Raw genomic sequence first — 26,841 nt, 5'->3', positions numbered from 1 at the left:
TCCTGCTAACCATGCTGTGTCCTGTCAACAGGAATGCCCGAAATGCCACGTCACCATTGAGAAGGACGGGGGCTGCAACCACATGGTCTGTCGGAACCAGAACTGCAAAGCTGAGTTCTGCTGGGTGTGTCTGGGCCCTTGGGAGCCTCATGGATCTGCCTGGTGAGTTTGGAAGTGGGCCTTGCGGGGAGGTGAGGAAGCCGTGAGAAAGAGAGCATTTGTTTGAACTGAAATCTGAGGCATTGGTGTCCCTGTTACAGGTACAACTGCAATCGTTATAATGAGGATGATGCAAAGGCAGCAAGGGATGCACAGGAGGTGAGTCCATAACCTTTGGTGGTAAGGGAAGTCAACTCCGTATCATTCTTTCGGGCTTTCTGTAAACCTAGATATCAGCACCAAGGAATTTCCTGGATTTGGTATGAATCCAAAAGGTACCAGCAGCTTTGGATTCTTGCCTTGTGCATGGTTCAGAATCACTTTAGTCCAGTTTAAAGAACACGTTAACTCAGTTGTTATCTGTCACGCTGCCTTGTGTGTTCTACAGCAGCTCTTTGCATGAGGTCATCACAATGCTGCAAGTCAGGCAGCAATCCCAATGCCCTTTGGAAAATTCTCTTTGCTGCAGAGTTCTTAATGCTAATCCTGAAATGTTTAAGCATAGCAGACCTTTTGAATTTATGTAGCGTAGGCTTCAGTTATTCCAGTAACTATACAGAGACCTGACATAAGTAGAAATTGAGAGCGAAGCTGCAGCTACGTTGAACTGCTTTCTGAACATGGCTAGCAGAGCCAAAATCCATGTTAACTTTTTAATGGCGAGGAATTGTGCGCTGTGTTCTGCAGCTTGCAGAAATCATTTCCTGCAGCGCTGTCAGAGTACTGTTACAGCCAAGAACCCAAGTATTTCCTGCAGCCCCACCTCCTGCACATAGAGATGACTTGGCCTGGTGTGTGCTACCTTTGTACAGACTCTGTGCAGGTTGAACCATGCCCATGTTGTCCTTGTTCTCAGCTGATCTGTCATTGAGAAGAAAATTAGATTAATGACTGTGTATTGAGTCATTTTGGTTCTCTTGCACTGCATAGCACGTGGCATCTTCCCCTGCTCTGTAACTGATGTGCCTAGGCAACCTAAGGTTGCCCTCTTAACACAACCACCATAAATGTTTAATTAGAGCTCCTTAATAGCCAAAAAAGGAAAATCTGCTTCTGGCTGTTTGTCATGACACTGGAAGCATTTAAGTCCTTGTAACTTGAGATGGGAGGCTGAAATTAAAAACTCTTTAGGCTCCAGCAGTGTGATTCTAATTATTCTTGAGGCTGGGAATGAAGATGCTGCAGCTGTGCTGGGAAGTCCACCACATGACAGTGAGCTGCAAAGGGTCTGGCCCCTCCTCTGGGCACAAAGTGAGGGTTAACAGTGCTGCACAATGTTGGCCAGTGTGAGAGGAGAGGAAACTCCTTTGGAGAGGAAGCTTATTCTCAGTGTCAGGAAGAGCCTTGTGAAGGGCTGACTTCTCTCATAGCCATTACTTTGTTTTAACTATTTGTTTTCTTTTTTCCTAATGGGAATTAACACAGAGATCCAGAGCAGCCCTGCAGAGGTACCTGTTCTACTGCAATCGCTATATGAACCACATGCAGAGCCTGCGCTTCGAGCACAAGCTCTATGCTCAGGTGAAGCAGAAGATGGAGGAAATGCAGCAGCACAACATGTCATGGATTGAGGTGCAGTTCCTGAAGAAAGCAGTTGACGTCCTCTGCCAGTGTCGTGCCACACTCATGTACACTTACGTCTTTGCCTTCTACCTCAAAAAGAATAATCAGTCCATTATCTTTGAGGTAGGAGAAAACATGCTTATCAGGAGCTCAGATGACAATAGGGGTTTTAAGTTTGGAGAAAGTGTTGTCTCTATACAGAAGTTTTCTGAATATTCTGTCTCAGTATAGCAGCCCTGCTAGGCATCGTGTAGGTGCTCTTCTGGAAGAGGAGGCAGAGCTGCAAGTTGCTACGCTTTGAAACAAGCAAAGGGATCGAGGTTCTGCCTTGAACCGGCAGAGAACGCATGAAAGCTTAAAGCTCTGGTGTTTTGCCTTTCCCTGATGCTGTTTCTTTCTGAGGGCACTACCATTAAAACCACAGTTGGAAGATTTAAACCATCTGCTTTGCAGGTGAAACTGTATGGGCTATTTGATTTGAAACAATCCTTTGCTGGTCTTTGTGCACAACCTAAGCAGAAGGTTTCTGTACTGTGTGCAGCAGTGCAAGCTGTGCTTGGATGCTGCAGTGCTTGTACTAGGAGTCAGCAGAAGCTTTGCCAATGCTGAGGATAGGCAAATAGACAAGGGGCACAATGGGAGATAATTTGGCCTGTACCACACTGTACTGCTAGTAAGGGAAAGTCTTTTTAGGCTTGCCAGGATGTTGCAGATTGAGAAAGACATAAGACTTGCTGGTAAATATGCAAATTCTGTTCTGATCAGAGGAAGACATTTCTTCTTTCATTCATAGTTCTCAGAGCAGGTTACTTGAGTATTGTAGTTTTGCTTATCCAATGTTTTCTTTCATTTGGACCGATGAAAGAAATTTCTTCCTCTTAAAGACACTTCTTTTTTCTGCCCTGTCTTTGCAGAATAACCAAGCAGACTTAGAGAATGCTACAGAGGTGCTTTCTGGGTACCTTGAGCGAGATATCTCCCAAGATTCGCTGCAAGACATAAAGCAGAAAGTACAGGATAAGTACAGGTTTGTTCCTGAGCAACCCTCTATCTCACAGCTGCCCTACCTCCTGAATTGTCATGCCTTCCAGTATGCTGTGGTGTGTTAGCTTGCCAAGTTGGCATATTCTCCAGTTGTGTCCCTGGGAAGCTGCTTGCTGTCAGCCTTGTACCATGTGTTGGGATCCTCAACCTGCCCCTGAGCCTCAGGCAGCAGCAGCAATGCCCTGTGCCAACCCCTGACATCTGGTGACCAAATGCAATGGCTTTTCATGCACTGCACAGAAGGAGCACTGAGGAGTGGCCAGGGCTGGGACAGACCTGCACAGGCAGGTCTAGGAAGTGACTTTTTTGTTCCCAACCCACAATTCTGGCCTAGGTCAGGTTGCTGTAAGAAGCCAGTCAGCTCTTTCCATTGTCTGTTGCATCTGCTTGCGCAGCACGTCCCTTAAGCAGAAAGTGTGCACAAAAGCACAGGAGGAGAAGGGAGAGAAGCAGCCTGCTCTACTCAGGAAGAGAGCAGGAGAGCTGGGGCCCAGGTGATACAAGTGCCAATGTTTTCTGTAGTCCCTGGGAAATTGCTTTTGCGCAGTGGAAAAATACAAAGCTGTAAAATACAGATGAGTCACAGGATTATGACTTCTTTCTTGAGGTGTTTTGCCATAGTCACCACATTTCTTGCATCTAGTTTGGGGAAGAAGTATGCCAAAGTAGGGTAAGCTGTAGTGATGAAGGGAAGGTGAGGACTGGAAGCAGCCATTAGCCTTGGTGGGCCTGTGGCCCATTCTGCTGTGCAGGCTGGCAGCATAGCTGGTGCTGGACAAGGCTCACAGATGTTTGAAGGCATTTATCAATGGCCATTAAGTTGGGTTGGCTGTTTGCTTTAGGTCCTGTGAAAATGGATGTTCTTCTAGGAATTATTATGACTATTCTGAAGAAATTAGGACTTAAAATGGCTTGAATTGCCTGAAAACAGCATCCCAAGCCTGCCTTTGTGTTTCTGGGAAGCCCGTACATATCTGTTAAGCCCGTGCACGTCCCCAGTTAACTAGTTTGATCATGTCTGAGTCATGTCCTGCACATTGCTCTTAGTGTTATGCTCGTGGAATAATGATGCCAAGACTGGGACCAAGGATGTTAGAGAGGTGGGCTTATGGGGTTTAAAGAACTGGGAAGCTCATCTCCTGCTTCACAGAGGTGCTTCTAGAAAACACGATTAAACTCCCATCACTACAAAACAACTGAAGTTGGGGAAAGTGGGAACGGCACATGTTGGCATCACATGCTCCATTAAATCAATGGGACTTTGTGTGCGATGGCTTGTGTTGCAGCAGCTGATAGCAAGGGGAAGAGACAGAGCAGTTCTATGCAGATAAATCTGTCCCATCTCATCAGGTACCAAACACTGACAGTGTTAGAGCTGCTCATTTATAGTTTAATCCTGGAACCTGAATACATTAAACGCTTCTCTGCTTGTATCTATTTAGTTGGCTAACACACCTCAAGTGAACGTGGCATCTTTTGATACGTTCCTATGATATCCCTTTTCCTCCCTGTCGTTCATTCTGGTAGGACTATACCTAAGCCTGGAATCAATTTTATTTGCAGCTGTATCAGTTGAAATGAGTGTAGGTGTAAAGAGCTCGCAGGGCACAGGAGTGATGAACCTTCCCTGCAGCCAGGCCAGACCCCTTCCTGTAGCCTGCTGTCCGTGCTTGACCACTTCCATCGACTCAGGAATTTAGGAGGGGTTGCCCAGGCAGCTCCTGGGTTTGTTGAGCTCAGCACGCCACTGAGGAGAGCTCTGTCTCATTTCAAGTGTCACTGCTGAACTGTGCTTTGGCTTCTCCAACTAGCAGCTGCTGCTTCTTCGTTTCCCAGTTAGTAAAGGAGTTTTCCTTTATTAATGGAGACTTCTCAGCTCTAGGGACTTTGGGGATGCTTTTGCATGGGAAACTCTAAATTTGCATGATGTTTTTTCAACCAGGGACCTGGAGCTAGTGACTGGAGTAACTAAAGTCTTAGTTAGTGCTATTAACTGGCTACAAATATAAAGGCCTTCTCAGGGGAGATCCCCTTTTGGAAGCAAGGCCTTAATTTAATTTTGCATTACTCAGTGCTGGGAAAGAACTGTGCCTCCTAACCTGCCCTCTCTGTGCTGTCCCCCTCTGCTGCAGATACTGCGAGAGTCGACGAAGGGTTTTGTTGCAGCACGTGCATGAAGGCTACGAGAAGGACCTGTGGGAGTACATTGAGGACTGAGACTGGCCCTGCATAAAACGAACTCTGAGACCTTTACCATCTATAGCGCCCGTGCGATAAAATAAAAACACACACAAGGCACTACGCCTGTTACACTGCTGGTCTGTAGAACTGGGATTCTGTTTTGTTAACAGAAAATTTAAGTAAATTATATTGTAATAAAAAAAAGGTAGATAAACCATTGTACAACAGTATTCTAGGTGGCCAATAAGAGTGTGACAGACTCACTAAAAAAAAAAAAAACAAAAAACAACAAAAAAAACAACCCTCCAACTTTAACTTGTAACGTAGCTTCATTTTCCAAGCCGACTCCTTTTTCTTTTCTATTTTTTCTTTTCCTGTGTGTAGTACAGATGAAATTTAAACCAGTTTCTTGACACTGCTTTTCATGTCCAAACCAGCCATTTTGATGTACTTTGGTAAGGGGGGGATGTCTCCCACCCCCTCCTCCTCTCTGCCCCCCCCCCCCCCCCCCCCCAGTACACGGATGAATGTTGATTGGCTCCTTGTAAAGATGACTTTTTGGGGAGGGGAGGAGGGGGGTACACAGCAAGGAAAAAAAAACTTTGTATATGACTTTTAAAACAAAAAAAAAAAAAAAGAGGACAACACAGTATTTTTCAAAGTTGTATATAGCGCATATGCATGGACAAAGAGCAAGCGTGGCACGTGTTTGCATAATGTTTAATTACAAAAAAATATTTATTCTTTAAAAATCTTCAAGATTATGTCTATTTGCTGTGCATTTTTCTTTCAGTTTGATTTTTTTTCTTCTCGTTTTGTTCTCTTTTCCCTGGGGTGGGGCGGGGCAGCGTGTGCTGGTGTAGTGACGTTTTCTGAAGGCTTTCACCAGAGAAGTTGGAGTTCTCCTGCAGTTCCTGTACATCCGTGGTTCCCTGCGTGTACCCACTGCTGGAGCTGGACCCGTCCCGCTGAGCTCCTGCCACGGGGCATCCTGGTGTGCATTGCATTCGTGAAGAGTGTGCATTGTGATTCAGGATGCTTTGCCTTTCCCCCACCCTGTATTTCTTTCTCCCCCACGCTGGTACTGCTTGACCTGCCCCCGTCCGTCTGCTGTTCCCATCCACGCACGCAGAACACGCGCGCTCAGCCTCGAGGAGCTGTGTGTGTGTGTGTGTGTGTTTGGAGCTGTTTTCTTATTTTTCTGAATTCCAAGGCAGGAAAAGGAGGGGTATTTCGCACCACTTCTCCAAAGACTGCGGCAGGATTTCGGCTGTGCATCTCCTTTCCCGTCCCCTTCATCTGTCCAATGGAGCGTTCCTTGCTGTTAAGTTTCACTTACATTATGCTGAGTCGTAACATTGAAAAGGAGAGATGATGGAATTGTCTTTGTGTTTGTTTTGGGCTCAATGGCCGGGCACGGCGTCCCGGCCTCTATTTAACACTCCATCTAGCGCAGTAGAAATTGAAATCGAGGGGGTATTTTTCAATTAAAAGGGGAAAGAACTAATAAGTTAGCTGCTGAGTCCATTTTTATGATTTCTGTAACAAGAGCTATGTTAAAGTAAACAATTGGTGGTGGTTTTATTAAATCTACTCCTGTATAGGAACAACTCCTGTGGTATTTTTCGCCAGGCCTCTGAACGCTCCGCAGCCTCCAGGGGGGAGGAGGGGCTGTGGGGCAGGGCCGGGAGCGGCACCGCCACGGTGCGCTGCGGGGCCGGGGGGGGGGGGTGGGTGTGTGGAAGGGCACGCGGGGCTGCGGGCTGCCTGCGTTGGAGACGAAGGGAAGCGCCGTTGTTATGATACCGGCGGAGGGCCGTAACGCCGCTGCTTGGAGCAGGCGCCCTCTCCGCGCTGCTCGGCAGCCACAAGGCCCGGCCCGGCGCGCTCCTTCCCGCCCACGGCCGCGCGTCACCATGGCAACCGCGCTCCTCCCGCCGCCATGGCGGAGCTGCAGGCCGGGCCGGTGAGCGGCGCGGGGGGAGAGGGGTTGCGTGAGGTGCGCCTTCGCTCGGCCTCCGTTCGCTTATTCCCTCCCCGAATAATAAATCCTTTGCTGTGAGCTTCTTGTCGGGAGCGGTGGTCTTGGCTGCTTTCGCTGCGGCGGTAATGCTGCTCTTCTCTCTCCTCAGGTTTCTTCGTCGCCGGTGGTGGCGGAACCTCCAAAGCCCCGTCCTAAAAGAGGTTGGTTTTAAGGTGTGGTTGCTCTTCTCGGGCAGGCTGGTAAGGATTAAACGTCCTCTGGGAAAGATGAGGCGAACCTCGGGCGGATCGTGGCACTGCTCGGGTCGTAACGATGACGAAACCCCGGCCCGGGCCCGTGGCATTGGCGCCTCCGGGGATGGGGCGCCCACAGCGCCTCTGGGTTAACGACGTCCTCCTCACGTCTCAGCGCCCTGTCCTTTGGTTTAACGCCGTTCCCCCTTGTCCTATCTCTCTGCCCGTTTGTAAGCTCTCCCCGCAGCCTTCTCCAGGCTGAACACCCCCAGCTCCTCAGCCCGTCTCCATAGCAGAGGTGCTCCAGCCCTCGCAGCATCTCCGTGCCCTCCTCTGTCCCCGCTCCAGCAGCTCCGCACCCTTCCTGTGCTGGGGGCCCCAGGCCTGGACGCAGTACTGCAGGTGGGGCCTCACGAGGGCAGAGCAGAGGGGTCGGTCCCCTCCCTGTCCACTGCCACCCCTCTGTTGGTGCAGCCCAGGATGCCATTAGCCTTCCAGGCCCCAAGTGCTCATTGCTGCCTCGTGTCCAGCTTTTCAACCACCAAAAGTATCTTTCTGAGGGTCTGTCCCACCACTAGCTCAATGCTGTTGCTGGCTGACTTACTGTACGTACAGAGCACTTCTTACAACCTGAGAGACTATTTTATCACATACATACTTCTTGGGTTGTTCATGGATTTGATCTTCATTTATCTTTTTAAATAAAGAGTTCTAATTTCAGGCTCTGTTGATACTTGCATTTATCCACACAATGTCTTACTTTAAAAACCAACTTGAGAAACTAACATCACATGTTGATTTTTCACATTTGTATTTTCAAAGTGATGAAGTAAAAGGGATGTATGAGTGAGATCAAACCAGTCAGGTTGGGACATAGGTATGATTTGCTATTCTTATTTCTTACCAAAACTATTATGTAATTAACTGCTTGAGGTGTTGTTTTGAAATTTTGGGTGAATCTGAACTGGAACATTAACAATTTCAGTTATTGGTTCAATATGTTGGACTAAATCCTGGTATTCTGTAAGAGGTTTCCTAAAGCCTGCAGTACTCAGTGGTGCTCGCTCCCCTCAAGCAGATCTCTATACAGAGACCTGTGTACCTGCTTGGGTAAGGTTTGGCTTTTGTGGATTCCCCTTCCTCAAGTGTCCTTTCATTTGGGGAGGCCAGGCTAACCGTGCACAGCCCTCGTTTGGCCTAGCTGTGTCAGCTTGCCTTTGGTGCATAGCCTGGATTTGAGAAGTGACTGCTACTGCTTCAGGCCAGAATGCAAGTAAAAATAGACTTTGGTTTTATCTACGCTTGTTGCTTTCAAGGAGGCACTGATTGACTCCATAGTGAGATAGTTTGTCTCCATTGTTTTCTAACAGATGATGACTGTGGCCCTGACATCCCCAGTAACCCCACAACATTGCTTCTTCTCAGACAAGTCCTATCTGTGATGTTTGCAGGCTGGGGGGCTGTGCCTTCTGCCCGTTTTTTCAGGACAGTGAGTGCTTTCAGTTCTCTTAAGACAGCTGCAAGACTGATAGTATTTGCCGGGGGATGGACTATCACTGCCACACTGTTTCCTGGCTCTATTAAATCAACTCTGCATTATTCATGAGCGAATGGAATAGCTGAGCAAGAAAGATGGGGCCATCAACTTTACAAACAAACGGCGGAGGTGTGCTGCATGGAAGCTGCCTTCCCTCTGACTGTGTGCTTGTTAAGCCATCCAAGCCTTCCTGCTTTTAAGTGTGTGTGGTTTAGTATTGATCATTTGGGAGGGCGAGCTGAGATAGTTGTGGCTTTCTTAACAGGGCAGTTTTGCATATCTTGCTGTTTGATGATGGGTTACTTGCTCATGGCTGTTGTTGAGGAGCTTTCTCTCATCATTTGGCATTTTGCATTGCAAGCCTAAAACTGAGCTGCATGCTTCTTAGGCCACCAGCACTCCTTGGGGTATTGAAGCTGTGTGGAAGAATTGCTCTGCCTCCTTCATCACCCTGTGTTCCTTCCCCATCCTTGATTTGGCATCAGTGTTCAGGCAGCTGTGTGCCAGAGGGAAACAGCTAGTAAATGGGATCCAGTTGTTTGTGTCCCCAGGTCTACCTTGTATGCCAGTATGACTCTTCAGTCAAAATTAGCTATCACAAAGGCAAAAAAAAAAAAGAAGTGTAGCCTGGAACTTATGTGATCATGTCAGCATCCCAAGGTGAATATCAGGCATCCCCAGTACCTGGGGCACCTGTGGTGGTTCTTAAATGAAAGGGTTTGAGGACCATTAAGTATTTGACTGCAGTGGGCAAAAGCTGGTCTGAGCTGCTGGTTAATCCCTGGGAAATGAGGGCAGCAGCAAGATCTGTCTTAGGGAGTGATGTAACAGTGTCCACTGTCTATAAGTGTGATGCTGGGGGTGTGTCCTAGAGGAGGATAAACAATGAAGAACAGTGATGCTGTATTTCTGTGGGGAGTTTGGCATCTCTTACCTGTGACTTTTGGGTTTTTTTAAGATTTTTTCTAGAATTACTCACTGAAATCTCTCTCCCTATATCACGACTTGAAGGAGCTGGGCAGATCTGCATCTGTTGTGTTTGTGCAGAAGAGTGCTGCTAAATTTACTCTAAACTGACATTTTGGAGCACTGGATGGCAGTTCTGTGTTGCAGCAATTCGCCTTTGTAATTTGTGTTGTATTTTCAGGTGGTTTGCAAGAGAGATTATGAAACCAGCATTAGCAGAGGCAAGTAGGTGAGATATGAGGTTACTATGATGTGACAGCTTATGCCCTTCTGCAAAAAGTTTGATGCAGGTTGAATTTGTGCCTTAACTTATCACAATAACCAGTGACATCGTTGTATACAAATGGGGCAGAGTGTGGCCAAGCCACCGCTGGAGTCCTGACCTGAATTGTCACCGTGGTTAATCTGGGTTGGTACAGCTTGCCTGTATTTGCACTAGGTAGGACTGAGTGTTGAAATAGCTGGTTCTGAAAATGGTTCAGATTTGCGAGAAGTAATTTGAGTGACAAACTGCAGATGTGTGTTTTGTCTCTCAGTGGAAGGGCTGAAAGCAAACGTCTCCAAGTGTCTTGTCGTGGTGCTCGGGGACAGCCATTACTCAGCAAGCGACACGTTGATAGCTAAAACCATTCATTATTTTGTCCTTTACCCCCTGTGGGGAGAGCTGCTCCGAAAGGCAATTCCCTTTGTTGCTGCATCCAGATCCATAACTCTCCCTCTGTTGATATTTGGTCCCCAAGCAATTGGTGGATGGAATAAAGGAAGCTCTGCTCCTTGAAGCAGCATAGAGTTAACATCAGCCTGCTGAGATGGTATTTCAATCTCCTGGCTGCAGTTTAGATTCATTGGGTATTTTCCAAAACATTTTACTCATTTTGGATTGAACTAGCATGTCTCCCATCCTTCCTCTTTCATTTTGCCACACAGGCAGCCAAGTCAGCATGCACTGACAGTGCTTTGGTGGAGAAGGCTCTTTTACCAGCTTGTATGGCTGATTCATATGGGATACAGCTTGAGTTTTATCTCCCTGTGTCATGAAAAATTCTATTTAGAAAGGGAGTTCGGGGCTTTTGTGTTAGCTTCTAATGGTTCAGGGGTGAGTGGGACAATTTGGAACGTATTTGGGTTTATGCACAAGTATAAGTTCATAGTTTTTGTGAGATACGGTGACGGCTTTTTAATAACAGGATAAAATCCTAAAAACAAGTATTTTGAAGAGTAATAAAAAAATACACAATAGCAAAATAGAGTAGAGTACACTTGGAGCTGCTGGAGAAACGTGGGCCAGGAGCCCTTCAGGCTGTGAAGAATGAGAATCCTGAATGGTTACCCACGACCTCTGTGCTCACCCAAGGCACAGTCGGTCCATAATTTTCACAGAGATTTTCCCTTTGTGAGTTTTAGAGGGATTAGCAGGGATTAGGTGTTCTTCCTGGTCCTGGGCAGTGGGATATTTTTTGGTTACGTCACAGGTATGATTTTTCTAGTGCTTACAGGAAGGAATTCTGCTTTGGGTTAGCTATGACCCTTGGCCAAGTGCTTCAGCTTTGTTTTTTCACATTTATCAACCGGTGGATTGGTTTCATCCTAAGTGAAAGTACACGGATGCTGCAGGTTTCCAGTTAGCAATGCCTTTGGAGATATGAAGTGAGAAATCCTGTATGAGTGCATCCATGGCAGCATACTGCTTGACCTGTTAGAGCACTGCTGAGGATGGCAGAGCATAGCAGAAGGGAGGAGCGCTGTGTGCTCTGCTCAGCTCTGCCCGCGGGGAGGTTTAACAGCTCATCGCTTCACATCAGAGCACTTCTGCAAAATCCGCCAGCTGTCGGGCTGCTCTGAGGCTCGGGAGGCTTTGCCCTGTTTGTTTTGCTAGGTGGGTTCCACTCCTGTCTTGTGTAATTACAGTGTCACCAGCCACAGTGTCTTGTGGGCCTCCAAAAGGGAGGAGGTGAATCATAGAATGGCTTGGGTTGGAGGAGACCCCGTGGAGTTCTCTCTGATGCTGGTGCATGGGAAGGTGCTGACCCATGGTTAAAGCCGGTGATGAGGTTTCTCAGTGATAACACAAGTGCTCAGTGTCCTTCTGTAAGTGATAGCCAAGTTTGATTTAGATCTGGCTATTGTGAGTAAATCAACCCAAGTGGGGAAGCATGTGTTCGGAAGCTGTGGTCTCAGCCCATTCCTTTGTGCTTTTATACCACACAGAAACCTGAGTTGTGGATAGACACAAAGACGTGGGGATTGTGCATCTCACTGGTGTAGTTTCCTTTGTTTCACTGGATTTTGGTATATTCTCAAGTGGTGTTTGGTGTTCTTGTCCAGCTAAATCCCACGGCAGCGTTCTGCTCAGGCACTGATAGTGGTGTCCTTTCTGTGTGGGTACTCATCCTTGAGGATGAAGATGCTGTCAAAGGGTTCCAATAAAAAATAATTGCAGGTGCCACTTTGATGGGCAGTAGAAGTCACTTTGCCTGGTACTGACTCTAGTTAGGAAGTGGTCGTGATGATCCCAAAATGTGACTGTTGGGTAAGAAATAACTTCCAGAGTGTGCAGAAATAGTCATGAGTCTTTAAGATCTGTCCTGTGAATGCATCTTGCTTTCTCCCCAGGGAGCTCACACGGATAGCTGCTGGGCACCCCTGTGCTTTGCTGAGGGGCAGATCCTGGTGGTACCCAATGAGTAGGCACTGTGCACTGCTGGGTGAGTCCCGCATTCCTGAGGGCTTTCCTGAATCAACATCAATCCATTCCTTGAGCCAGCTTCAGAGCTGCCTTTGAACTGCTAGAGTGAATCTACCTGAGGAACCCAGGTAAAAAATTAATGATACTTCTGGCTGTGTTGGAAAGGAAAGACCTTACTAGAAGTGTTGTGTGTGTGGGGAGCAAATGCATTTCCAGGTGTCTGGATGTACTAGACTGCTCCTGTCTTTTGGAATCTGTTTCAACCTTCAAACTTGGTGGAAGAAAATGTTTTCTACATAATATAGATTAGACAGTAATTTCATCATTGTTTCATATGAAGATGTGGTATTTTCCTTTTTACAAGCGGGTAGCACTGCTGCAGGTGTTTTGTTTGTGATCTGACAGGGGTGATTTTTGTTTTGAAGAAACTTGTGTGATCATTTTTGGGTAATTAAATTGCATACAACACTACATCCCCGTGGCCTCAGACCACCAGCCCAGTACCCCCTGCGTTGTAAAGACCTGGAAACGTTGAGGTTGGAATGTGCTGGTGCAGCTCTGCCCTCTTGTGTGTGCACTTTAGTATCAGTGGGAGCACCTTCAGGGACTCAGGGATGCACAGGAGGTGTGTTGCTCTCCCAGGACGGTGAAATGTAAGCCTGTTGGAAACTTGGGCAGTGAAAAGAAGTGCCAGCTCCTGTAGCTGGTACCGTCAGAGTGTCTTTTGCTGATTAAGAAATATGTAACCGTGGGTTAGGGGCAGCAGGTGGGGGAGCTACGACTGCAACACACTGCTTACAGAATCATAGTGTGGTAGAATGGCTTGGGTTGGAAGGCACCTCAAGGATCATCCTATTCCACACACCTGCTTCAGGCAGGGCTACTGGCTGCTAGAGCAAGCATGAGATCAGCCTGCTCAGTGCCCCATCCAGCCTGGCCTTTAACACTTCCATGGATGAGCATCCACAGCCCCTCTGGGCAGCCTGTGCCAGCTCCTCACCGCTCAGCTGCCTTTAAAGGTCCTTGGTGCTAGGCAGTGCCTTTTGTATTTTGAAGCATTCAGCCTTGTGTTTGCCCGATGTACTGCTTAAGGATGAAATGGCAGCTCCTAGTGGGAGTGTCTAAGAATTAAAGCAGCAGCAAACAGTTCAGATCCTGCGGACGTGGAGCTCCAAGTCAGAGCAGATCCCCTGTTTGCTAAGTGGGAAGTCCCATCCGATGCCGCTGCTCTGCCTCTCCCATCTCAGGATGAGGGGAATTACTCTCCGATGCTTCTGGACAGCCTGAGCCATAACTCGGGCGCTGAGGGAGATGCATCCTGCTCGAGAATGGCAGGACTGGTGTCTGTGCAGCTTGAGTCTTTTGTCACATAATTGCATGCTGGCTTTTGCCCAGCTCTCCGACATCATTCGTTGTACAGAATGACGGCATGCACTGAAAAAGGAGCAGCTCAGAGTTTAAAGTAAGAAAAACCTCTATCATGTAGGATACAGCCAGTTGTGTTTGTCTTCAGCACTGATGAATTCCCTGATGCTGTAAGGCTCTTCTGTGTCCTGCTCCGTGTGTTGGAGACTCAAAGGACAGTATTTGTAATGCTCATTTATTGACAAAAGGGGTGAGAAGAAAGTCAGAAGTGGATATAATTTGGGGCTTCTGGACACTTGAGAGCTTGCTTTTTGGGGTTATGAGCTGTGTGTACCCTAACACCTCAGTGTCTGGAGTATCACTGTGTTTGCCTTGACTGTGGGGAGATAGCAGTGCTGTGGGTGGGGGCTGCCTTTGGGCAGCTCAGCTCGGTGCTTTGTCCAGCAGCAGTGAGCTTTTGTGTCTCATAACCCTTCTCGCTGCCTTGTCAAAGAGACCCGTTGTTTCTTTCAGGCTCTGTCCCCTTACCCATGCAGGCTGAGGCAGATCTTCCTTCTGGGACATGCATTTTGAATGGAGAATGTCATCCTGAAGCATGGAAAACTGCGTTCAGAACCAGGGTCTGGTGGTAGGAAGCTCTGAGCCATTGGCACACCCAGAACAAAGCACGTTTGGTTTGCAGGGGATGAAATGAGGACAGGTTTTCCTGCTCACTGCTGAGTGGGAAGTTTCAGAGGCTGTCAGGACTGAGCTGCGCTGCTCTTCCTGCCTTAATTTTGTTTTACTCTCCATCAGGAAAGCTGCTTCTTACGAAAGCCTTATACCAATTAAATTTCAATTTCCATGCAAAACACCTCACACCACAGATAGAAAATCCAGAGCGCACCTGTTGAAGCCAAAGGGAGGATTAGACTGGAAATCCTGAAAGCACTGATCACTGCTGTGCTCCTGATACAGGAGGCAGTGAGGAGCTGGTCAATGCAGTAGAGCATTTTGTTCTGTGTTCTCTACCACCCTTTCCAAGGAGCAGCAGTGATGAGCACCAGCAAAAGGCAGCCTGCTGTCCTTGCCTCCTGGGATGTTGGCACAAGGCACCAAGCAGGATGGAAGTGTTTCAGGAGAGAAAGTAAGCGGGAGAGAGCTGTGCCAAAGGTTTGAATCCTCCAGCATCTCCAGGTGTAGAACCTGAGTCCTGAGGGACGTGAGACCTGTTGTCAGATCAGCCTCTTTTTGTCTACATTAGCTTGAGTTTAAAAGCAAACACAGCAAAAGCTGTTTCAGACCCTTGTTTTTCTCCTCGCAGCGTGTGCGTTGCTGCTCAGCAGTCAGCGCTGCTGGTCAGAATTGATTTGTGCAAAGAAAACAGGCTTTTTGTGAGTTTTGTTTTGTAGGTACATTCGTGTTGCTCAACTTCATCCCAGGGTTTTTCAGCTTTGAATTGACTGTGGTGATGAGGCCGTTGTCCTTGTGCTTGTGTACCCCTCTGCCAACGCAGAGCGCCGTCTCAGCGGCTCCGTGCTGCTCATGGCGATTCCCCATAACCAGGCTGCTTCTGCTGCTGCCAGCATTGCTGTGGCACTGGGAAGCACACGGTGCCCACAAACACGTATCCTATAACTTTCCCATTGTAACACTTCTATAGTGAATGCCCAGTGCAGCTGTCGTCTTGCAAATAAGAACATTTTATTTGGAGCAACTCAGAGCTTTAACTGTCCTCAGACAGGAGCTGCACTGAAGTAGGAGCTGGAGCTCTTTGAGATTGGTGTAGTGTAAGCTAGCATCAGGAAATGCCTTTTTTATTTTCTTCCCGGTGTATACATCAACTTCAAGACCGAATGTTCAGCTCTTCCATGTGACTGCGGCTGATTTTCCTGCAGGGGGAGGTGTAGAGTCAGAAACGTCGCCTCATTGTTCAAACCCGCCGCTGCTTTTCAGCGTCTGGTGAAGCTATCAATACCCGGTAGTCAGATCGCGGCCGTGAGTTATGGGTTTTCTGACAGCGTAGGGATTGCGTCTGATGAGTTTTATTAACCCCAGCCGATTGTAAATAACGAGGAACCGCGCGGGTCTGGCGTTTGATTTAGAGGTGTTCCCGCAGCAATTTGCGAAAGGGGCAACAGAGGATTCAATGGGGACCGGCCGCAGCTGTGCGAGGAGAGGGGTGCAGAGGTCTCTGTTTTCCTGTTGCCTGTGTGTGCTTTGCAGATGTCTGTGTGCTCAGGCACCTGTGCTCTCACGCAGTGCGAGCAGCCAGCTCTGTGCTGCGAGGGTTTGAGCAGCCCCGAGCTCTGGGTACATTTTATCTCCGTTTATGCTGTTTTCAAACTGCAGAGCTGGATCTGGGCGTGGGAAGGGCAGTTTTCTCGTACTACTTTCCTTTCAAAGCTGAAATGTATTTCCATCACCACAAGCTCAATAAAAGGCTGTGGGTGCCTGGGAGAGGAGGAGGATTTCTCGAGTTTGTCAGCGTGCCAGCCCAGCAAGGAGTTGTAGGATGCTTCACTGCCATCAAAGCAGTCCTTTTAATGGCAAAATCCTTGAATGGGAGCTTAACGCGTCCTTCCGCTTCTACTTTCCTTTGGAAAATGCAGTTCCTCGGTGGCGGTGCATTGTTTTGTAGCAGCTGTTTGGGTTTTTTTATTTGAGTATTGTTTTTTTCTAGAAGATGCTCATTAGCTCTCTTCCCCCAGTTTGCTCCTGGTGCCCTCACACTGGCAGTCTATGCTGCTCAAGGCAAAAGGGAGAAGTGCACAGCTGGTTTCCTCTCTGCCTTTCCCTTTCTATCAGTGTTTAATTAAATGCAGTTGTGAAAGCACTAAGCTTCATTTTGGATCGCAACTGCAGCCATGCCCAGCAACACAGAGCGACTGTAACCCTGGCAGTAGCAACAGCCAGGGCCTCGAGGAGGCTGAGCTGGGAGATGAGGGATGTGGCAGAATGGGAAATGAACCTCTAACCAACAAGCTCAATCCTGCTTGTGGATGTTAGTGCCAACCTTGCCCTCTCTGACGCGGGGAGATAATGCTGTGCCTTGGCTGCAGCCAAGCTTTCCTCTTGGATTTGTTCTGTAAGGTGCACTTCTCTGTGTTTTTTTCTGCTAGTAGCAAAATGCTACATTAGTAAGAGACGTGGGGTGTTGCATCTGTGCTTGTTTGTTTTGGAAATAGCAGTGTACTTTTCTCAAAGCTGGAGGGTTTGGCTTTGCAGCACGTGGGTTTCAGGAGGGGGCAGTCAGGACCCCACATCTGTAGCACTGACCGTACTTGATCCAGACACGATACGTGTGGCTATTGTGTAATAACATACCTTTTGAAATCACTTTTCTGATGTTCTCCTGCCCTGTCTTTGTGAGGTGTGTTGTGTGGGTGATAGGTTCTTACACGTTTTGGCAGGGCAGCAGTCCCTTCCCCTGGAATGCTGTAGGAACCTTCTAGGGATTTCCTCGTTGTGCTTTTATCCCCTCTCTTCACACTACAACAATCTCCAAAGCCTTTCATTAAATCTGAAGACCCCTCCTTGATTGTTCATATCTAAGCTATAATTACCCAATATCAAGATGCAGTTTCATAGGGCGGTTCTCACAAGAGAGAATAACTCTGATTTGATTTCTTTCCAGTCCTTTGAGAAAATCTATAACAGGATGAACCTGGTGAAGAGTGATGATTGTGCAGCACTGATACAAACCTGATGATCTTCCCCCAGTTCTGCTGGGGTTTCTGCTCCAGTGACTTCCTTAAGGGCATGTTGTCAGAAAGAAGAATCACGTTGTTGGAAGTGGGTTGTGCAATCAATCACTGGCCGCTGAGTAGGGGGGGATCAGATGGATTCTCAGTCAAAGCAGTGCAGAGGAGCTGGCACATCCCTTCACCAAGGTATTTAGTCACGTGTTTGGTGCCTAGCTCCCCATCACCATTGCTTGATGAGACTATGTGATTGTAACGCCAGAAAACAAAGGCCAAAAGATAATTATGCAAGTTATAAATCCTTTTCACTGTTGATACCAACTTCTCAGATTATTTTGTTTTCTTTGTCTGGCCTGAGAGCAGATTGATGTGTGGAAAATGTGTTGTTTTATTTCACCACTAGAATGGTCTGAACCACTGCCTTCTTAACCCTGCTCTAACTGGGCTGGGCTGTTGTGCAGGGCTGTGCAAGAGATGGCACAGAACAGTGTGCTTCTGTGTGCTCTGCAGCAGTTACACCCAAGGAACTTGTGAAGGTCCATATATTAGGAAAGGTGGAAAATTGCTTTGTGGACAGCCTGAGGGTCGTGATGAACACGCTAAGCTCCTCCTGCTGAGGCCAAGCTCCTGGCCTTCCTCTGTACAGAAAGCTTCTGAGCAGCCATTGGTGTTCCAGCATCTAATTTTGGTAAGGTTGCAAATGGTTACGTGCCCTGTGGAGCATCCACTGTTCCCCGTCATCCCTGCTGGGAGACTGAGGGCAAAAAACTCTGCATCTTTCTCTTTTGCTGCCGCAGCAGCAGCCCGGCCTTGTGCTGCTCTTGGGGATGCTGCAGCTGTCTGACATGCATCACCTGGTTTTGTTTGTGGGTATTTCATAGGTAACCATTAAACTTGAAAAAATGCATTGATAGTAGGACCAGTGATGGCTGAATGGGGTCCTTGTAGAAAGGCACGGGATGTCTTCTTCCCTTCCTCCCAAGTAGGTGGGGACTGTCCTCAGAGAATTAAGCTGGCTGTGGATCTGCAGAGATCTGTAACCAAAAGGCATTAATTCTTTGCACCTCTGGAAAGAATACAAAGTCCAGCTACTGGTCCTTTGCTGCCTGCAGCCCCTTTTGGGGGGATTAGACAAGTTCTGATGTTGTTTATCAATCTCCTCACAGTTTCTGTCCTCCCACTCTTCTCTGTCCTCTGTGCCATTCACACCAGGTTTGGTTCGTAATGTTTCTCTTGGATCTCTTCAGAGAAAGGGTCAAAGCATTCTGTTTTCTTCCTTGAATAGGCTTAGGGTCTCCATCGACCTTCTGTTACCTTCTGTTATGAATGTGTTTGTTTTGTGTTCGGATCACTTACATCTGCAGATGAATCTAGGCACCTTTTCAGAAAAACATCACAATTTTTTGTCTTCTTTTATTTTCTTCCTAATTTGTTATAGGAAAAAAAGGATAAAAGGAGGCTGATGTCTTCGCAGTCAGGTTTGTTGCCATTTCCAAATGAGTTTTACACGAGGAAAAACTCCGTGTCTTTTCTCAGCTCTAAGTGGTTGTCCTTGGAGACAGCAAATTGCCAGGGGAAGCAGAACCATTTTATCTCTGCAGATGTGAATGCTGTTCACTTCTGTGTCTTGTGATGGTTTTTGTTTTCTCTTGGTTATTTCCAGCATAACTCCTCAGCTAACTCTTCTGGGCTCTGCAGATGGTGTCTGTGAAATGTCTGTGCCCATTGTGTCCTGTTCTTTCAGTTTTTGCATTGTTTCTCAGCAGCAAGACAATAGCAAAAAGGAACAACGAGGACAGAAAACACCTCTGTGGCTCGTGCCTGTCTGTGCTGAGGGTGCTGGGGAGCATGCCTGCCTGGTTTTCTGTTTATTGCAAGGGTTAATGGTGCTGTAAGACCTGCACCATGCCTGCTATCAGGCTGGAGACAAACAGCATATATATGTCTGGAGGGCCTTTGAATGTTCTCCATTTAAAACAGATTTCGCTGTAACGATAGAGGATGCTGTATTTTTAAGCTATGATAGTAGGTGCAAACAGACAGAGTGTACTTGAGCTTTGACTGGAATTGAAATCTTGATGATGAAATAGAGTTTGTGATGCCTCCTTTGAAGTCCGGGCTTACAGCGCGAGGTCGGAGCAGGTTCTGTCTGCTTCCGTGGTTACCGCATGGTGCCAGGAGGATCCTGAGCCATGCTGCAGGCAGGCAGTGGGCACCACGAACCTTTGGAAATGCCACCCTCTGCTCCAGGCTGCTGGCAGCTCATCTTGCAGCTCCCTGTGCAGCGCTGTGGGTCTGTGTGCTGCTGGGAGGAGGTGGCCTTGTGTGGCATCACTGGCCCCGCAGCCACAGCTCCTGCAGCAGCCTTGCCTTGTGCTGCCTTCTGCACTGGTGTCATAATATTGACTTGCAGACACTGAGCTTTTTTTTTGTCAGTTGCTATGGTTACCTTGCAGCTACCAGCATCCGAGCTGTAGAAGCAAGTGAGAAGCAATCCGTTCTGAGCCTTAATGAAATGCACAGCAGCGTGTTAAACTTCTAAACCCAACATGAGTATTATGAAGCAACATCCATCCATCCATGGTTGGCCGTAATTACTGCTGCAAGCTCCTTCTGGCTGAAATACTGGAGGCAGGTCATGCTCTTCCACCAAATCAGATTCACCTTTCTGCCAGTAGCCTCAGCTGCCTCACACCTGTGATGTTTCACAGTCACTTCACGGTTTCAAAGAACTGAGTTTGACCCCACAGAGTTACACCTTGGAAATAGCAACATCTCCAGAATCTCCTCTTGTACGTGCTGCCAGTTTCCTTCTTGTTCTCTCCCAGGAATTTATGTTTAAGAAGTTTTGTTCTGCCTCAGCTCCAGGTTACCTATCTAACTCTTATCCCTCAAACTGCTGCCTGTGTGCTTGGAGGATCTGATCCCATCAAATCACTGTGCTGCTGCTTGGTGCTGTTGGCTCCCATAACCTCCCCAGGAGGAGCGGGTGCCTCGAGCCTTTAAAGGTGGTAGCTTTCCATTTCCAGCCTCGTGTAGTGTCTCTGTCTCACACATTTTACCCATCATTTTGAGAAGCAGAATGCAGCTGGGCACTGGTTGTATGTCCAGACTGCAGGCTTCAAGTCAGAACGTTGGTTGTGCTGATGGGTGCAATTGCTGTTTTCAAATGAGTTGCATTGTGCTTGCAGATCAAGCAGTTCAGAATTGCTCTCATTCTCTGCTGATTAATCTGACTGTGTGTGTTCTGCTAATGTTTTACCTGCAGTGCCAGAGGTGCCCGTCCTAGAGAGGAGGAACTGGTTCATCTATCTGCTGTACGTTCGCAGAGAGTATGACGAGTGCAAGGTAGGAGTTGTTTCTGAGACTTTATATCGGGAAGGATTCTTACTGCTGTTAGGAAACAGAGGTTTTCATGCTAGGCTAGAGCCAGCTGTGCTGTGATGGGTGTCCCTGGTCACCTGGTGAGCCAACAAAGGGCCCCAGGGTCGTTAGGACCTCTCCTTTCCCATAAATGTGTATGTTGTCAGCATAACATCCCCAGTTTGAAGTAAGGCTAAGTTCTAACCACCCATTCTCCTGTCTTCTCTTGGACTAAGGGGACCAAGAGAGAAACAGCTGAGACAAAGCTTTAATTTTCTTAAATCTTCAGCTGTGTTCAGGATTTGTGTGTGCATTTCTCTAGAGCTGTCTGTGAGCTTGTGATGATAGGTTTGGAAGTGGTAAAAATGAAAGATTTGTGAACTTTCCTTGTTCTAGGGGATGAGTGGGGTCTTCAAAACTGATGATAATGCTGTTCTGTGGTGTATGTCCCTCAAGGGTACTGCAGAGCTGCTATGAAAAGCAGTTCAATTGGGTAAAACGTTTCTACCAGCTCTAAAATACATCTTGGCTATCCTAGAGTGAAATTCTTTCATTTTGTATGGTACAACACTGCACCCTTTGATTTCTCCTGGGTTTGGTGTGTAGCTTGAGTTGAGTTGTTTGATTTGGGATTGTAACAGTAAATGGGCCACAGAAATGGTAATTTTCTTAAACATTGTGTTTTCCAGACAAGAGGAACACAAGGTATTGAAGGTGATGTGCCAGTGGGTGAGAGGAGGGGTAGAGGAGTTGTATTTCTGTTTTCATAATGTGCAAAGTAGATCTGAAAATACTTTTTTCCACCTAAATCACTAGGATTGGCCAGGACTTGTCTCTCTCTGCTGGAAAGCTCTTAGGGGTAGTGGTAGGCTAGAAGAAACACGTATAGCTTTATTAATGAAGCTGGAGGGCTGTATCATCAGCAGAGCCATTTCCTCTCAGATCTTGGTTTAAATACATGTAAACAAAAGCTGGATGGTAATCTGGATTGAAAATTGCTGTCCTTTTCTGTTTCTTTTTGGTTCTCTTTTTGTACTGTACTGCTGCCATGATGGGGTGTCAGATTGTGGTATGAAAAAAAAAATGTGTACAGCTCAGGGAAATGGGGAAAATAGCCGTGAGGATGATCCAGAGGGAGCACTGACTTCTCTAAGCTGTCACTGAAGGAAGCAAAATACTGGGAAAAATTGAGATTTTGGCACCAGGCCATAGCTGGCTAAATCATCTTCCATTTTCCTGCCCAGACATGAAGAGTGCATGCTCAGAGCCCTGGGTTTGTCCCAGAGAAGTTAAGAACATGCCAGGATCCTTCTGCAGTCCTCAGAGGTGGCTGTGTCCCAAAAGCAGTCTGCTCTTGGATGGGCTGAGCTGCCCTCTGGGTGCCTCCAGCTCTCCCCACTACTGTTCTTTAGGTTAGAGGTTTGAGCAGGATGCCCCAGGTGCTTTTCATGTGTTCAGGGCTTCTATCTCTGAAAACTAAAAGGATTCTCATCTCCAATGCCTGACATTGCTATAAACCTACCAATCCCTATACGGTTTGTTCACTCAAGTCTATTAATTGTCTTTTAAGGCTCAGCTAAGAAATGAGTGACCTGTGATACTGTTAATGTTTTATCTTGTTTGCCCCCTTTTCCCCCTCACTGCTCTTTAGCTCCCCTACTTGCTGGTGATGTGTAACACCAAGGAAAACCTGCCCTGCTGAGCAGTCATCATCACCCAGCTTCGCATGCAAAGCTAATAAACCCGCATGTTCTGCTCGCAGCCTCAGTTCTGCCTCTTCCCCCTAGCTGTGTTTTTCACAACAGAAATCTTCTGTTATGTGTGAAGGAAGGATTATTAAAATTACCAGATGCTTTTAATTAATTAAAATTGCTCATGCTGGTTGGTCTCCTGCCAATGCATGCGAGTTCTGACGGCCAGTTAAATAAACCTGGGAGGAAACGCTGGGATTACAGATCATATTTCTCAGCTCCAGGCTTTTCGCTGTGGGATTTTTAAGGTTTAAAGAATTAATCAGCTCCCTCTAAAAGGAAGCTCTCCATTGCCTTCTCTTGCTCCGAGAGACTGGATTTGTGCCGATGGAACGATGTGCTGTATCTGCGTTCAGAAGATGTGTCCAGACCAGGTGTCTGATAGCAAAGCGATTCATGCAGACCAACATGCAGGCGTGTGGAGGGCTCTGGTTGGATATGGGAAGGTATATACCCCAGAGGAAGAGCAGTTCTGGCTGTTTCTTTCTTTTCCTTCCTCTGTTTAATTTTCTTTTTGTGAGGGAGGATGCTCAATAACTCTCCTTGCATTCACACTGCTTTCCTTGTATGAGCTGCATTGGAGGTTCAATTTCCCTTCTTGTTTTCAGTGTCTTTCGTTTATATTTGTCTTGGAGGGATGTAAGTATGGAACATGAAGCACTTGGCAAAAGTGCCAAGATGAGCAGTGGGTTATTGCTAACCCATGAATCCTTCCCCCTTCTGTCTCTTCTACACTGGAGTGAAGGAGGAAGCTCAAAGAGAGCACAAACAGTGTGTGCTTCATGGTCCCAGAAATCACTTTGTTTTTTTAATTTTTGCTTCTTTTACAATTTCAAATCACGGGTGATTATGGAATAGAGCCAGACTACACCTAAACTATCAGCTTTGTAGATGCAGAGAACAAGAATTTACATTTTCATCAGCTTTTTTCCCTCCTTTTCCCATGCTCCCTTTGTTAGCTGTCATTAATTCAGCTGCAGTTGCTCTGGTTCAGTTTATTTCTTTACGAAGAGCCTGGAGTTACCATAATCAGCAGAGGGTGCTTTCATGGATTTCTTGTGACATTTTCCCCAGGTGATATGTAATCACCTTTAGCAATAGGGATGAACAGACAAATACTGCCAGGCCTGTTCTGTTCTTGGTGCTGTGCTCTTCTGAAGCGTTGGCCAGTTTGCACTCTTACGTGCACTCCTGTCCCAAGCACAGTCTGGTGTCTATGTTATTTGTGTGGTTGCAGTTTCTATAACTGAAACAAAATCCCTTTCACTAGCTCTGTTAAAATGTTGAAAGTTTACCAACTTTGTAGTGCTTTCCTACAGTATATTGCCAAAACTAGCTACAAATCCTGTCTCAATGCTGACTTTTCCAAGCACAAAATTAAATTAATCAATGTTGCACAGACTGAGGTATTGTTTGCCGTGTATGTTTGCACTTCTTCATTTCAGGCTGTCATCAAAGAGCAGCTCCAGGAGTCCCATGGGAGGTGTGAATATGCTGTCTACGTTCAAGGTATGGCACGTGAGGGCTCTGAAAGGCTTCTTTTTGCTGAAGCTGGTTACTTTTGATACAAGGTACAGAGAACACTTGGGGACAAATGAAAGAAACAGTTACAGAATTCCTATATAAATATGTCTGGCTCTTTTTGTAACGGACAGACTAGGTTTTCTGTTTTCTCTGTGCTGGTGAGTTTGTCATCAGTTCTTCCTTGGGCTGTGGGCTCTTGGCCTTTGATATGCTCCTCCTCCATTGGGTTGTGTTTGGTTGTGTGCTGTGAAATGTGTTCCAGATGTTTGCTTTCTGATAAAGCAGTGTGCCTTGGGTGACCTGTCTTACTGCTGGCTCTATGAGCGTCTTCCTGTTCACGTTCTGTCCTTGAAGAGGTGTCCCCAGAATGTGGCCATGCAGTTCAGAGGGCTGTGTGTCTCAGTGGGTGCCTGGGGTGGGAGAAAACAGAATTTTTGGCCAAGGACATATTGCAGCCTGTAGAACTGGGAGGAGAGTCATCCAGACATCTTAACAAACAGTTGGCCAGGCTTTTAAGGTGCCTACACCATAAAGAACAGAAATGTTTCCAGGCAAGCACAAGTCATATGCATTCGTTTTCCTTCTGCCTCAAGTTGCTGCGAGAAGGGGAAAGACCAAATGAGCATTGTTCTAATGTATCTGTACTCCCTGTTCTTTCCCTGCTGTCAGAGGCACATCTTTCCTGCAGATAATGGACTAATTTGCCTGGTATATATTTTCTTACAGCTTTGATACTTCGCTTGGAGGGGAAAATTCAAGAATCTCTTGAACTCTTTCAGACATGTTCCATTCTGAACCCTCGAAGTGCTGACAACCTCAAGCAGGTGGCACGATCGCTGTGAGTGCTGTTTGATTGTTTCACTTTGATGTGCCATCCAGGACCTTCCACGTTTTGTTTTTCTCCCAGGGATCAAGCAGAATCCCTAGCTGCTTAATTCCAAGCATGCTTCCTCCTTATCAACACTTGAGTTGCTTTCCAGAAGCATGGGCTACCCTTCAAAGCACAATCTCTGTTATCTGCCCGACTGCTGTTGTTGTCTTTTTATTTTTCATTTGTGCTTTAAGCAAGAGAAACAGAACACCAATTTTAGCTCCAGAGCTAAAGGTGCTGCCTGGAGCTGTGTAAACTTGTCCTGCAGACCCCTTTCTGTCTCTGAGTGTCCTGTTTGCTTTTGATCACCTGTGTTTTCCCTTTGAGACAAAGGGAGGTAACGGAGCTCGCAGATTCATTCCTTGCATCTCCGGTCACGTAACGGAGCGCGGGATTGATGACCTTGGCCCTGAAAGGGAGCAGTGCTGACTTACTGCTCAGATTGCAAACTTCTCAGGGCTTCTCACTCAGGTCTCTAGAGAACTAGCAAATAGCATCATTTCTCAGTGGCAGAGGTGACAGTAGTTGCACAGCAGGGTTTCAAAGCAAGAAAAAAATAAAAATGGAAATGCTTTCACAGGTTTCTTCTGGGGAAGCACAAGGCTGCCATTGAAGTGTACAATGAAGCAGCTAAACTTGATGAGAAGGACTGGGTAAGTATTCTGTTGCTTCACAGATTACTGCACAATGCAGATGGTTCTGTTTTCCAGACAGAGGTGAGCTGATGCTGCCTGCAGTGTGCAGGGCTGGGAGGCGTCTCCTTTTAGCATGGGCTCGTGAGCACCCTCTGATTTGAGGGTTTCAGTCTGTAAATTTCGACCCACACATCCCAGGGGCACAAACAGGCTCTTTCTCTTTTAACGTAGCCATTTATAGTAGGGACTGAATTACCCTAAGGAAGCTAGGAAAAAGGCGTGAAGGAGGAACATTGCAGGGAGAAGTGTGTGACAGAAGGTGAGAAGAGAGAGGACATGGTTTGCTGTTAGTTGTGGACAGCCTTTTGCAGGTTACTGCCTGCAGAAGCGTTGTTTCTAAGACAGACTTGCTACATGTGATCTTGTTAAGACATCAGGCTCTTGCTGACATTAGCTCTGTTTCTGGTGCTCAGTAGGTCTACAACTGAGGCTCGATGCAAGGATACATTTGGTATTATTTTTCTTGTCACCTCATCCTGTGCCAGTCAACTTGGAAACCTTGCCATGGATCCTCTGTGAAGCTGTGTTCCCTTAGCTGGCCTGGCTGCCTGTTGTATGTGCTTGGCATGGCTATACCCTATTCACGGCCATGGCAGGCAGGCTTCAGTGGGAGTTTTGATCAGTTGTTTCCCACAGCTGGATCAGTACTGGCAATAGGGCCAGCCTTTGCTTTTCCTTTGTGCTGTTCCGTTCTACAAGTCACAGCAGCCAGGAGCTGCTCTTTGATTTGTTACTGTTCTCTACAGATGGAGGGACTGCATTGGAGGAAGTTCTGAGGGGGTTAATGGGTAAATAAGAGAGTTTCCTCTTAAAGGTCAGGGCTGTCTAAGCTGATGAAGCTTACCAGAACAGAAACAAGAAGCTCATGGACCCTGCTTTTCAGCTCCCCAGGATGTGCCAGGGTGAGGAAGATGACAAGTAGCTTGGCAGTTACACTGCTGGCAATGAATTAGAGGCATGATGTTTCCCTTAAGTGTCATCAGTGTGCTTAAGATGCCAGAGTGATCTTCCAGCTGTGTTGCAAACGTGTTTAAACTGCCTGAGAAACCTGGATTTCATTCCCTCTGCTGTTTGACTCCTGCTTCTTGGGTTGGAAGGGACCTTAAAGATCATTTGTTCAGCTGGATGCAGTGTTGTGATCTGGATGCAGATCTTTGTGACTGTACAGGTGGGTGAGGAGCCACCCATAAGGGCAAGGTGTCACCTTTGGAGATCTCACTGGGAACCGAGTCAGAA

The 26,841-nt window shown here is 47.0% G+C and overlaps 2 protein-coding genes across 3 annotated transcripts in view; both read left to right on the top strand.

The window, feature by feature from the left end:
• Positions 1-5,249, top strand: part of ARIH1 (ariadne RBR E3 ubiquitin protein ligase 1) — a 49,284-nt gene extending 44,035 nt beyond the window's left edge. The window contains exons 10-14 of the mRNA XM_065733670.1: positions 32-162; positions 261-318; positions 1,585-1,845; positions 2,637-2,749; positions 4,899-5,249. Of these exons, the coding sequence (XP_065589742.1) occupies positions 32-162; positions 261-318; positions 1,585-1,845; positions 2,637-2,749; positions 4,899-4,983 (648 nt within the window). The 3' untranslated portion in view covers positions 4,984-5,249. The remainder of the gene's footprint in view (positions 1-31; positions 163-260; positions 319-1,584; positions 1,846-2,636; positions 2,750-4,898) is intronic.
• A 1,640-nt stretch (positions 5,250-6,889) lies between these two features.
• Positions 6,890-26,841, top strand: part of BBS4 (Bardet-Biedl syndrome 4) — a 30,282-nt gene continuing 10,330 nt past the window's right edge. The window contains exons 1-6 of one of the 2 annotated variants that reach the window (XM_065733673.1): positions 6,890-6,913; positions 7,080-7,131; positions 20,670-20,749; positions 23,961-24,024; positions 24,766-24,877; positions 25,491-25,563. In XM_065733673.1, the coding sequence (XP_065589745.1) occupies positions 6,890-6,913; positions 7,080-7,131; positions 20,670-20,749; positions 23,961-24,024; positions 24,766-24,877; positions 25,491-25,563 (405 nt within the window). Of the gene's footprint in view, positions 6,914-7,079; positions 7,132-20,669; positions 20,750-23,735; positions 24,025-24,765; positions 24,878-25,490; positions 25,564-26,841 lie in introns of those variants that run through there. The other variant, XM_065733672.1, reaches the window with a different exon arrangement.

This window comes from Cyrtonyx montezumae, unplaced genomic scaffold, assembly GCF_038088225.1.
Source record: "Cyrtonyx montezumae isolate F1298 unplaced genomic scaffold, pur_monq_1.0 scaffold_17, whole genome shotgun sequence".
Classification (NCBI taxonomy): domain Eukaryota; kingdom Metazoa; phylum Chordata; class Aves; order Galliformes; family Odontophoridae; genus Cyrtonyx; species Cyrtonyx montezumae.
The sequence above is the reverse complement of the archived record's forward strand: the minus strand, read 5'-3'. Positions and strand labels throughout refer to the sequence as shown.